The sequence below is a fragment of the Kogia breviceps genome, chromosome 17 (genome assembly GCF_026419965.1).
Source record: "Kogia breviceps isolate mKogBre1 chromosome 17, mKogBre1 haplotype 1, whole genome shotgun sequence".
Lineage (NCBI taxonomy): Eukaryota > Metazoa > Chordata > Mammalia > Artiodactyla > Physeteridae > Kogia > Kogia breviceps.
The window spans coordinates 74,996,288-75,010,191 of NC_081326.1; the positions used below are offsets into that span (position 1 = coordinate 74,996,288).

The following is a 13,904-nucleotide window of genomic DNA, read 5'->3' on the forward strand; positions in this document are numbered from 1 at the left end:
GGCAATTATAAATAATGCTGCTATGAACACTGGAGTGCATGTATCTTTTCAAATTAATGTTTCTGGTTTTTTTCCACATATATGCCCAGGAGTGGGATTGCTAAATCATATGGTAGTTCTATTTTTAGTTTTTTGACACCTCCATACTGTTTTCCACAGTGGCTGCACCAGTTTACATTCCCACCAGTGCACAAGGGCTCCCCTTTCTCCGAATCCTCACCAACATTTGTTATTTGCGTTCTTTTCGATAATGGCCATTCCGACCAGTGTGAGGTGATATCTTACTGGGCTTTTGATTTGCATTTCTCTGATGATTAGCCATGTTGAGCATCTTTTCATGTGTCTGTTGGCCATCCGTATTTCCTCTTTGGAAAAATGTCTATTCAGGTCTTCTGCCCATTTTTTAATTGGGTTGCTTTGTTTTTTTTGACATTGAATTGTATGAGCTGTTTATATATCTTGTACGTTAACCCCATATTGGTCATATCATCTGCAAATATTTTCTCCCATTCAGTAGGTTGTCTTTCATTTTGTCAATGGTTTCCTTTGCTGTGCAAATGCTTTTAAGTTTAAACTGGTCCCATTTCTTTATATTTGCTTTAATTTCCTTTGCTTTAGGAGACAGATCAAAAAATAATTGCTACGATTTATGTCAAAGAGTGTTCTGCCTATGTTTCCCTCTAAGAGTTTTATGGTTTCTGGTGTTATATTTAGGTCTCTTAAAAATCTTTAAACATCTAAAAAATTTTTTTTATTTCCTTTTGTTTCTGATCTTAAAGTCTTTAATCCATTTTGAGTTTATTTTTGCATATGGTGTTGGAGAATGTTCTAATTTCATTCTTTTACATGTAGCTGTCCAGTTGTCCCAGCACCACTTATTGAAGAGACTGTCTTCTCACCATTGTATATTCTTGCCTCCTCTGTCATACATTAATTGATCATAAGTGCGTGGGTTTATTTCCAGGCTCTCTATTCTGTTCCATTGATCTATATGTCTTTTTTTGTGCCAGTACCTTACTGTTTTGATTACTATAGCTTTGTAGTATAGTCTGAAGTCAGGGAGGGTGATGCAGCTCTGTTCTTCTTTCTCAAGATTGTTGTGGCTATTTGGGTTCTTTTGTGTTTTCATACATATTTTAAAATTATTTGTTCTAGTTTTATAAAACATGCTATTAGTATTTTGATAGGGATTGCACAGAATCTGTAGATTGCCTTGGGTAGTATGGTCATTTTAACAATGTTACTTCTTCCAATCCAAGAACACAGTGTATCTTTCCATCTGTTTTTGTTCTCTTCAATTTCTTTCATCAGTGTCTTCTAGTTTTCTGAGAACAGGGCTTTTACTTCTTTAGATAGGTTTAATCCTAGGTATCTTATTCTTTTTGATGCGATGGTAAATGGGATTGTTTCCTTATTTTCTCTGATAGTTCATCCTTAATCTACAGAAATGTGACAGATTTCTGTATATTAATTTTGTATCCTGTAACTTTACCAAATTCACTGATGAGCTCTAGTAGTTTTCTGGTGGCGTTTTTAGAATTTTCTATGTAAGTATCATGTCATCTGCAAACAGTGACAATTTTACTTCTTCCTTTCCAATGTGGATTCCTTTTATTTCTTCTTCTTGTCTGATTGCTGTGGCTAGGACTTCCAATACTATGTTGAATAAAAGTGACGAGAGTCAGCGTCCTTGTCTTGTTCCTGGTCTTAGAGGGAATGCTTTCCAGCTACATGTCATCTTTCCAATATAAGGAAAGAGCACTGCATGTGGAGATGTTAACTGGGGAACACTGTGATTTTGCACTTGACTAAGGAATGCCTAGTGTTCTGTCTGTAGAGCCCACTGTGCCAGCATATCTTATGGGAAATGCTAAAGCTTCACATGCTGGTGACTGAACACATCTTCTAGGGGCCAGATCTTAGGGGGAGCTGGATTTTATAGCTCCCGGAGCTGGATGACAACACAGTCTCATGTATGTATGTATGTGTATGCATGTGTGTCTAGAAATGAAATGGTTTATTTCTACTCATAAGCCTTATTAGGGTGGATGGAGATTTATCTCCCTAAGTCCATTACCCAGCAAGTGCAGGTTTCCCCTTTTTACTGGGGATTTCTTTAAGTTTTAAAGAAATCTGCATTTATTTTAACCAGATATCTGCTAATGGAAATCCTAACAATTTTAACTACTCTCCCCTGAAGACCAGGGAATATTTCTAGCAGGCTTTAAATATATTTGGAATAATGATAATAAGCTAGGTCTTTAAATATATTTGGAATAATGATAAAAAGCTAGGTCTTTCAAGAGAATTGTAGGCATTTCCCCCTACAACACCCAGAAGAAAAAAATCTTGCTTGAACCAGTTTTCTGTGACTGTGGAAACTTTCATAAAACACGAAACAAGAGTATAAAAATTTAGCAGATGACAACTTGCTGTAGCAACAATTTGTGTACGTATTTCTTTAGGACACAGAGAGTTCAGTTTACTATTGAAAAGAGTGTATTAGTAATGGGGTAGAAATTTTTCTACCTGAATACGCATGTTGGGCTGCATACTGTAAGTTTTAATAATCTTGGCTAAAACGTTGATTTTAGTTATAGAATGAATTATTGTGTTCCATACAACAAATGCTAGTAAGCTTGGATATCCCGGGACACAAAGTGGTCCAGATCCTGATGAGAACGTGGGCAGCTGCTTACCGGGCCTTGAGGACCTCCATCCTCCCTGTCGATGCTGCCTCGAGAGAGCCGCACGTCAGGTTTCTAGAGAAACGAAAGCAAACCGAACAGTTTCACTCTTGGTTTGAAAACCACTGAGCATATTTCTGTACTAAGTTTCTTCCCTTTGTAACACAATTGTCCCTGAATAAGAAGAGTTAAAAGTTCCCCAGTTTCACAAAACTTCTCAAAGCCCAGTGAGGACAAGCCCAGGTCAGCTGCCCCAGCAAAGCCCCTTTCTCCGGACACATGCATAGCTAATAGGACTGGCACCTATGCCCTGGCCCCATATGACACATGAAGATGTGCACTTCACCTCTCTTCCTAGCAGCAAAGCAAGTTTTCTTCACCGAGAAAATCCCCACCCCAGGAGGAGGCACCAATGCCTGCTTCCTGGCAGGTTAAGGCTTATATGTACTTGGCTGTCTTGCCAAAGCAGCAAATGGTCCAGTGACAAGTTTTCCCCCAGCACCGCATCCAGAATACAGAAACCAAACAGAGAAATCTTGACTTAATATAAGTAAGAGTAAATGAATTTCACTAACATAAGATTAACAAAGTAGGCCACATGCTGTTAAGGTGTGGAGCTTGGTAGGTTTTCTCCTCGTGAAAGCAATGCTGTGAGGCGGCCCCAGCCTGCCCCACGATGGCATGGATTTCACGGAGTCCCCAGGCAGCCACGCCGACTCCCGCCCCCCGCCCCCTGCCCCCGCCAGGCACACTGGCTGACCGCTCATCTCTTAGTCTCTGCGAGTCCGCTGTATCTTACAGACCCTCTATTTGGCAGAGATCAGGCAGTAACAACTTCCTTGTTAGATAAAGAACGTCTTGACATCTGATTCGTCGTACTTTCTACACCTGAGGAGGGCCCAGCACTGAGGACACCATCCACAAGCACCTGTTGGGGGTGCTGATGGAGAAACAAGCTTCATCTCTCCCTTCTTTTAAATGTGTGTTTTCAAAAGTGAAACCATGTCATATACTTTCATAACCTTCATATAATATTACACAGTGGAAATTGGTAAAGACATTAGCATACCGTACAACCTTCCAGAGCATGAGTGCTGTTACACACAGAGAAAGGTGGAAACAGCCGGGGCTCTGGCAGTAGCCATCAGGGTTCAGGTCAGCCTCCCACGCTTGCCAGCTGTGTGACCCAGGCCTCAACTTCTTCATCTCTAAGATGGGGCGATAACAGCACCTCCTGTGCACTATCCCAATCCTTGTCAGGATTAAACGAGTTAATATTGGCAAAGTACTGAGTCACTGCCACGTACGTGTCAAGTAGAATAAACAGTTATCCTGCTGTTTGTTGAACATTTGGGCCATTTTCAAAATTTCAACTGTATAAATAGGCTGTGGGTAAACATCTTTGTATACACACCTTTGACTAAATTCCTGATTAGTTCCTGGGGACACATTTCTAAGAATTGAATTACTGAGTTACAGGGTTTAAACATTTGAAAAATTGAGCATATCAGCTGCCAAGCTGGTCCTGCCTCTGTCCGTGATGATGGACTGTGCCCCAGCACTGCTGGACTTCACTTAAAACTTGCAGCCAATCAATAAACAAAATGCCACCTGTTGCAACCTGCCCCTCCCCCTTCCCTAAGTAGTAGAACATCTCTGTTTCCTCTCACAGATGCTAAGCTGCCTTGGACAAGGTTCACCTCTCCTAACCCACTCCCTCACCCACACAGTTATTATAAGGATTAAGTAAGTGCTTGGCACAGAAATGTGCACATATGAGATGGTTAGTAAATACGTGCTGAAGGAATGCATTAATAAAAATGCAAAGGAGAAAAGATTTTACAGAGGAGGAACGTGAAGCTTAGAAAGGCAGAACCAGTTGCTACAGGCGACATGAGCTGGATTCAATCAGGCAACAAATATTTAGTGAGTATCTTCTACATGCGGAAAATATTTTATTTACATTTTTACTTAAACAAAAGCAGTTCATATATTGTTTGCTTATAGAGTAAGGTGCTGGGTTTCATGTATTTACATGAATTATCTATTTTTAAATACTTTCATATAAAATACATGAAATGGCTTATTTTTCTTTATGCACAACAATTCCCCAATGATATACTTTTCCAAAGAGAGAGTTTCAATCTTAAAGGAGGCCTAGCTATGTAAAGTCCACTTGTGTTCCATGAATAGCAATATTTAAGCGTTTTCCTCATATGGTCGACAGAGCCTGTCTGAATAAAAGTGTCATGCTGGGAACTAAAGAGCAATCTAGCCAAAGACAGCCTGTCAAAAAGATGAGATTCTATTATTGTTTCTGCTACTGGGTGAAGCTAAATTCTCCTGTTTTCCCCTTACAGAATATTTTAGATCTCTAGCCCTCTGGGACCACAACCAGCTGCCCCAGGACCCAGCCCCTCCTATCAGCAGGCTGGCAGCCACTGCACAAGTCAGGGCCAGGCAGCCAACAGGGCTGGGCCAGCCTTACCTACCAGTTGCCCACAGTAGCTGGCCCAACCACAGCAGAAGGACCCACACAACCCACACATGGGACAAAAGCATACAGCTCTGGTGACCAAAGGGAAGGATGCTGCTGGGTTCCATAGGATGTCTCTTACATAAGGCCACTTCTCCAAGATTGAAAAAAATGTAACTGACCCTTCCTAAAACACAGAGAATTAGGCAAAATGAGGAGATAGAGGAATTCCAAATAAAAGAATAAGACAAAACCCCAGAAGAAGAACTAAGCAAAGTGGAGATATGCAATCTATCGAATAAAGAGTTCAAGGTAATGATCATAAAGACACTCAACAAACTTGGGAGAAGAATGAGTGAACACAGTGAGAGTTTAACAAAGAGTTAGAAAATACAAAGCAGCACCCAACAGAGCTGAAGAATACAATAACTGAAAAAATACACTAGAAGGAATCAACAGTAGATTGGATACAGAGGAATGGGGAACGGATCAGTGAACTGGAAGGCAGAGTGGTGGAAATCACCCAAGATAAACAGAAAAAGGAAAAAAAAAAAAAAAGAGGATAGTTTGAGACCTCTGGGACAACATCAAGCATACTAACATTCAAATTATAGGGGTCCCAAAAGGAGAAAAGAGAAAGGGGTGGAGACCTTATTTGAAAAAAATCATAGCTGAAAACTTCCATAACATGGGGAGGGAAAGAAACATCCAAGTCGAAGGACAGAGAATCCCAAACAAGATGAACCCAAAGAGGTCCACACCAGACAAATAATTAAAATGGCAAAAACTAAAGATAAAGAGAGAATCTTAAAACCAGTAAGACAAAAGCAACTCGTTATGTACAAGAGAATTGCCATAAGACTATCAGTTGAGTTTTCAACAGAAACTTTGCAGGCCAGAAGAAGTGGAACCATCCATTCAAAATAATGAAAGGAAAAAACCTAAAACCGAGAATACTCTATCCAGCAAGGCTATCATTCAGCTTTGAAGGAGAAATAAAGAGTTTAACAGACAAGCAAAAGGTAAAAGAGTTCAGCACCACAAAACTGGCTTTACAAGAAATGTTAAAGGGACTTCTCTAATCAAAAAAGAAAAGACCATAACTAGAAATATACAAATTATGAAAGGAATTCCCTGGTAGCGCAGTGGTTAAGAATCCGCCTGCCAATGCAGAGGACACAGGTTTGAGCCCTGGTCCAGGAAGATCCCCATGGAGCAACTAAGCCCATGTGGCACAACTACTGAGCCTGCGCTCTAGAGCCCATACGCCACAACTACTGAGCCCATGTGTCACAACTACTGAAGCCTGAGTGCCTAGAGCCCGTGCTCCACAACAAGAGACGCCACCACAGTGAGCTCGCGCTCTGCAAGAAAGAGTAGCCCCCGCTTGCCTCAACTAGAGAAAGCCCACGCAACAATGAAGACCCAATGCAGCCAGAACAATAAATAAATAAAAGTTTCCCTTAAAAAGAAGTATTCAGGGCTTCCCTGGTGGCGCAGTGGTTGAGAATCCGCCTGCCGATGCAGGAGACACGGGTTCGTGCCCTGGTCCGGGAAGATCCCACATGCCGCGGAGCAGCTAAGCCCGTGAGCCATGGCCGCTAGGCCTGCGCGTCCGGAGCCTGTGCTCCGCAACGGGAGAGGCCACAACAGTGAGAGGCCCGCATACCGCAAAAAAAAAAAAAAAAAAAAAAAAAGAAGTATTCAAACAAACAAACAAACCCCATTGGTAAAGGCAGACATACAGTAAAGGTAGTAAATCAACCACTTATAAGGCAAGTAAGAAGGTTAAATGACAAAAGTAATAAAATAATCTAATCCACAATGAGTAGTTAAGGGAGACAGAAAACAAACAGATGTAAAATATGTGAAAGACATTAAATGTGGAGGTAGGGGAGTAAAACAGCAGGGTTGTTAGACCGTGTTCAAACTTAAGAGAATGCCAATGTATACATATCATATATATGCATATGACAACATACACACATGTTGTTAAATACAGGTCTCATGGTAACTACAAACCAAACATCTGTAATAGGTACACAGGCACAAAAGAGAAAGGAATCCAAACATAACACTAAAGATGGTCATCAAATCACAAGGGAAGAAAGTAAAAGAAAAAAGTAAAAACAACAATAAAACCCTACAGGGCTTCCCTGGTGGCGCAGTGGTTAAGAATCCACCTGCCAATGCAGGGGACACAGGTTCGAGCCCTGGTCCGGGAAGATCCCACATGCCGCGGAGCAACTAAGCCCGTGCACCACTACTACTGAGCATAAGCTCTAGAGCCCGCGAGCCACAACTACTGAAGCCCGTGTGCCTAGAGCCCGTGCTACGCAACAAGAGAAGCCACTGCAATGAGAAGCATGTGCACCGCAACAAAGAGTAGCTCCCGCTAGCTGCAACTAGAGAAAGCCCAGGTGCAGCAATGAAGACCCAATGCAGCCAAAAAAAAAAAAAAAAAAACCCTACAAAACCCAGAAAACTGAACAAAACGGCAGTAAGTACATACTATCAGTAATTACTTTACATGTAAATGAACTAAATGCTCCAATCAAAAGACAGAGTGGTTGAATGGATTAAAAAAAATAAGACCCATATAAATGCTGCCTATAAGAGACTCACTTCAGCCTTCAGACTCCCTGCCTTCAGACTGACTATACTGCAAAGCTAGTCATCAAAACAGGATAGTACTGGCACAAAAACAGACACACAGATGAGTGGAACAGAAGAGACAGTCCAGAAATGAACTACATGATCAATTAGTCAATGACAAAGGAGGCAAGTACATACAATGGTTGAAAAGACAACCTCTTTAATAAATGCTGTTAGGAACACTGGGCAGCTATATGCAAAAGAATCTAACTGCACTACTTTCTCACACCATATACAAAAACAAACTCAGAACGGATTTTAAGACTTAAATGTAAGACCTGAAACCATAAAACCCCCAGAAGAAAACACAGGCAGTATATGCTCTTTGACATCATCTTAGCAGTGTATTTTTGGATCTGTCTCCTCAAGCAAGGAAACAAAAGCAAAAATAAACAAATGGGACTATTTCAAGCTAAAACGTTTTTGCACAGTGAAGGAAACTGTCAACAAAACAAAAAGGCCACCTACTGACTGGGAAAAGATATTTGCAAATCATATGTATGATAAGAAGTTAATATCCAAGATATATAAAGATCTCATTCAACTTAACATTAAAAATAAAAATCCAAACAACATGATCAAAAAAAGATCAGAGGACCTGAAGAGACATTTTTCCAAAGACATGGAGATGACCAGCCGGCATATAGAAAGATGCTCAACACCACTAATCATCAGGGAAATGCAAATGAAAGCTCAATGAGCTGTCACCTCACACCGGTCAGAATGGCTATTATCAAAAAGACAACAAATAACATGCTGGAGAGGGTGTGGAGAAAAGAGAACCCCCGTGCACCGCTGGTGGGAATGCACACTGGTGCAGCCACTGTGGAGGCTCCTCAAAAGTTAAAAACAGAACTATCATATAATCCAGTAATTCCAGTTCCGGGTATTTTTCTGAAGAAAACCAAAAAACTACTTTGAAAAGATATATGCACCCCTACGTTCACTGCAGCATTATTTACAATAGCCAAGATATGGAAGCAACCTAAGTGCCCACTTACAGAGGAATGGATAAAGAAGATGTGGTGCACACACACACAATGGAATATTAGTCGGCCGTAAAAAAGAATGAAATCTTTTGCCATTGGCAACAACACAGAGGGTATCACGCAAAGTGAAGTCAGTCAATCGCATAAAGACAAATACTGTATGATTTCATGTATATGTAGAATCTAAAAAAAGAAAAAACCAATAACCTCCCCCAAGCCAAATGAACAAACGTAACAGAACAGAAACGGACTCATAGATACAGAGAACAGGTGGTTGCCAGAGGGGAGGGGTGGGGTGGGGGGATGAGTGAAACAGGTGAGGGAGATTAAGAGGGACACACTTCCAGTTACAAAATAAATGGGTCAATGAGATGCAATGTTCAGTGTGGGGAATGGACTGGCTAACACTGTAATAACTTTATATGGTGACAGATGTAACTAGACCTATACTGATGATCATTTTCTAATATATAAAAATATTGGGGCTCCCCCGGTGGCGCCGTGGTTGAGAGTCCGCCTGCCGATGCGGGGGACATGGGTTCGTGCCGCGCTCCGGGAGGATCCCACGTGCCGCGGAGCGGCTGGGCCCCTGAGCCGTGGCCGCGGAGCCTGCGCGTCCGGAGCCTGTGCTCCGCAAAGGGAGAGGCCGCAACGGTGAGAGGCCCGCGTACCACCAAAAAAAATTATAATAAATAAAAAAAATATTGAATCACTATGTTGTACACCTGAAACTAATATAACATTCTAAGTCAATTACACTTCAAAATAAAATATCCTGGATCTGAAGACAGTAATACTAAAGACAAAAATGAAGCAATTTCTATTTAAAATCTTATAGAAATGGATCACAGACATAAAGAATGTCTGGGCCTCTTTGATTATTTTCCCCATCAGGTATGCATTTTCTTTTTCTTTCAAATTCAGGTATAACTTGTATACAACAAAGCCCACAGTTCTTAAGTGTAAAGGTCAGTACCCCTGCCTAACCCGCCACCCCAATCAAGACACAGAGCAGATAACCCGCAGGCTCTAGTTCGCCAAAGGGACCTCTCCTCTGACTTCCAGCCCAGATGACTGTTTCTGAGCTTCATACAAATGGGTCCTGTAAGAAGCCCTCTTGTGTGTCTGGCATCTTTTGTGAACACGGTGCCTAAGGTTCAGCCCTGTGGTTGTGTGTAGTAGTTTGTTCGTTTTTACTGTTGTGTAACATGCCCTTGTTGCATCTGTTCTGCTGTTAACGGGCAGGTGGGTTATCTCCAGTTCTTTTCCATGTGGGCATGCGTATTCCCTTCTCTCAGGCAACAGTTGGGGGCTGAAGGCGCTGCTTTCGGTTCTGGGGACACAGTAACCAACTATTCAGGCTTGATCTCTAGTCCCATCTTGCTATCACTCTAGAAAACTTCAAACCTAAGGCTTCCAACTCAAAGTCCTTTCCCCTTGCACTACACTGTCTTCAAATCTGGACTGTGGAATACACATGGGAGGGATGTGGCCTGGCTGAGAGCAGAGTCCCCGTCTTGGACTCTCTGACCCCGTTCTTGATGTTCACCTTTCATTCCTGCTGACTGGCTCTGCTGCGAGACGGAAAACAGCTCAAACATTCATTTCCTTTGTCAGGACACAAAGCAGGCTTTATATACTCAAAACTTTCTCATTTTAAAATTAAAATCCTATCTTCAGCACAGCCCTGCATTAGAAAATGACTGTGTGCATGGCAATAAAAATAAACAAGTAACACAGTTACTCTCTCTTTAAGCAGCACCCAATAGGAAAGAAAGTCCTCTCAATGGACTGAGGTTCTAGTCAAGGCTGCCGGCTCTCTCTGGCCAGTTTGCAAGAGAGCTTTTACAGCCGTGGATTCACGGGCACAGAGGCAACTCAGAAACCACTCGGGCTGCACTGAGATCAGAGAGGGGGGTGGGGACACCACAAAGACCCTGCGCTGTAGGTCACAGCTGTGTGCCCCAGGACAAGAGCCTGCCTTATGTGTGCCGATGGAGGGATGCTCGGCTCTCCCAAGTGCTCGATAAAAAGTAATCTCACACAATGATGTAAGTCCTAAAACAGGAGGCTTCAATAAACAGCTATCGATTCTGATCTGTTAGAAAAAATCTGGGAATCGCTACTGACAAAGCAACTTTAATTTTTCCAGTAAGAACATGACTCTTCCACCCGGGTGTACAAGCTGACCTCACGGAAGGGAGCGGCAGGGCTGCTCCCAGCGCGGTCCGAGGACCAGGGCGGGTCAGGAATGATTTGCTGTTACCAGGTCATGATGAGACAGACACAGAGGATGAGCATCTTTAGAAATTTCTAGAGCAGTCTTAAATAGTAATTTTTAGGTCTGTTGGAGCTCATAATAAAAGTCTGTATACCTTTTTAAAAATTTCCTTTTTCGAGTAACTGCTTTTTATTTTATTTTACTACAGTATCACGTCTACAGTGGTTTAGGTTTAGGGAAAAAAAAAATAGAAACGGGTCCTCCTTTCACTGACAGCTTGAGAAGCCTGCACAGGGAAGCACCTGGGCTTACAAGGCTCCACGTCCTGCACACAGATTCTGCCTCCTCGGGGAAACACGGCGGTCAGACACAGCCAGGGCCTTGTTAGCCAGCTGCTAAAAATAGCCTACCTAAGGGAGCCCTAACAACAGCAAAAACGAATTAAGGGGAAAAAAAAAACCCCAAAAAACCAACAACGAATTAAGGTTCACTGATAACAAATAAATCCAGCGAAAGGGTGTCCAGCTCCTGCGTGATACCAGCAATGCTCCTTTGCAGAATCCCTTCGACACTGGCTGAAATCTCTCACCCCATCTGTTACACTCATCTTGGGTTGGGAGCCACCTGCAGGTATTCCGGGCGACGTGTACGATCTAGGATTCTATTCTCATCAATGCACCGCTCCTGGCTGCTACAGAGAACAAACTGAATGAGAGATTAAAAGCCCTTGGAAAAATTAATGGTGTATTCCTTATCCCTTCCACTGTCTACACGTTATACATTTAATCCTCCACTCAACCCTACGGAAAAGCATTCTCGCATTTTACAGAGGAAATTATAATTATTTTACAGATTAACGAATCACAGCACAGAGAGGTTAAACAACTTACGTAGGGCCGCGGTAACTAGGATTTTGAAGTCTCCCCTAGCTGACCCCAGCGCCTGGGCTCCTGCACGCGGTGTGCCCTCACCCTGGCATGTTCTTCAGCTGCTCAGCCTGCCCTGACGGCCCTGCATGCTGGGCCTCCCCTGCGCTCCGTCCTCTCTGTCACAACCAGGGCTGACTTAGAGGGGCTGCGTCTCGAGGACAGGAAGGATGGAGGGCCCCAGGTGGTCATTCTGTGGCGGCCACTGGAAGGTTTTAAGTCAGAGAAGGCCAGGATCAGACCCGAGGTGTAGAAATGTCACCGCGGCTGCGGCGTGAAACACAGCTTGGAGGGGACAGGATCTCAAAGATGCCACGTACGACGCCCCGGCCTTTATATTTACTTGCCCTCACCTCCTCACCTTCCCTCCCCTGGCAGCGGCGCTGTGGCTCACTCACCCAGTTGCTCACGCCGAGGCCGGGCCTGTCCTGATGGCTCACTTGCTCTCAGCCCCCCACCTACACCGGCTGCCTGACCAACGGCCAATGCAGATGGGGCAGGGATTATTCGACTGAGGACATCGACACTGTTTTGATCTTGAAACCATTAACAATGACAATAATAAATCACTCTTGCTTATGAAGATCGAAAGGAAATTCTAACAAAACATCGCAAACAAAAGACACCAGGACCTTCAAAGGATCCTCAACCACGACTGAGTGGGGACTTCTCTCTGGAATGCGGGCCCAGCATAAAACCAAGCAAAATGCCTCACGTAATTCATCACGTTAAGCTTTTTAAAAGCTTTAAAAAGGTTATTTTAAAAATAGAGAGCCAGCGTTATACTTAATGGAGAAAACTATTACGGACATTATCTTTAAAAATAAAAGCAGGATGGGCTTCCCTGGTGGCGCAGTGGTTGAGAATCCGCCTGCTAATGCAGGGGACACGGGTTTGAGCCCTGGTCTGGGAAGATCCCACATGCCGCGGAGCAACTGGGCCCGTGCGCCACAACTACTGAGCCTGTGCGTCTGGAGCCTGTGCTCCGCAACGAGAGGCCGCGATAGTGAGAGGCCCGCGCATCGCGATGAAGAGTGGCCCCCGCTCGCCACAACTGGAGAAAGCCCTCGGAGAGAAACGAAGACCCAACACAGCCAAAAATAAGTAAATAAACAAATGAGGGGTTTAAAAAATAAAAATTAAAATTAAAAAATAAAAGCAGGCAAGAACCTATTTAATACAAACGTTGGCAAGAGATGCTTCAGGGGCAGTATGAGATACATAACTGAAAATGAAGAAAGAAAATGTTTTTTAAAAAGTGATAACCGTGCATGAATAGAAAAAATCCAAGGAAATCAGTCAGAAAAATTTCATGTGATAAATATTGTTACATACAAGATAATTTCCTAAAAATCAACTGCATATGCATATACGGAAATAACAACTAAAAAGTTCAATGAAAATGAGATACCATTATCGGTGACGGGAAGCTCTAAATGAGTGGGCAGCAAGTTAATAAGGGAAGGTAGGGACTTAGAGAAAATTATAAAGTTACATAGGAGAAATAAAAGGGATCAGGGACAAATGTCCCAAGCCGAGGAGACAGTTACACTGAGGCTGTCACAGGACACAGCACTGACTGGACTCCCCGGGGGGAGTTCATTATACGACTTCATTAGTGGATTTTCAACGTGGCTTGGAAGTCATCTGGAGTGACAGAAATGTCACACGTCTGGAGAATGGGTTATGTGGACTTAACGCATTTCTCAAAACTCACCAAACTGTACGCTTAAGACCTGCGCAGTCCACTGTATGTAAATTATCTCGATTAAAAGGAACAATGCCTTCGGCTGATGAGCCGGCAGCGTCTGGAGCCTCTGATTCAGAGTACCTGACGTCACTGGGAGGGTGGAGCCTGGGCCCGGGCCCATCACCTTCCCTTCTAGCAAGCTCTTCCCAAGGCATGAGCATACTTCCTGAGTCTGTGTGCCCTGCAAATTCCAATCTGTC

The 13,904-nt window shown here is 43.1% G+C and overlaps 1 protein-coding gene across 50 annotated transcripts in view; it reads right to left on the reverse strand.

Moving 5' to 3' along the window:
- The window catches only part of PTK2 (protein tyrosine kinase 2), a 247,644-nt gene that overhangs the window by 14,527 nt on the left and 219,213 nt on the right, over positions 1-13,904 (reverse strand). For all 50 annotated transcript variants that reach the window (XM_067017362.1, XM_067017365.1, XM_059043007.2 and 47 more), the window contains one exon: positions 2,700-2,762. In XM_067017362.1, the coding sequence (XP_066873463.1) occupies positions 2,700-2,762 (63 nt within the window). The remainder of the gene's footprint in view (positions 1-2,699; positions 2,763-13,904) is intronic.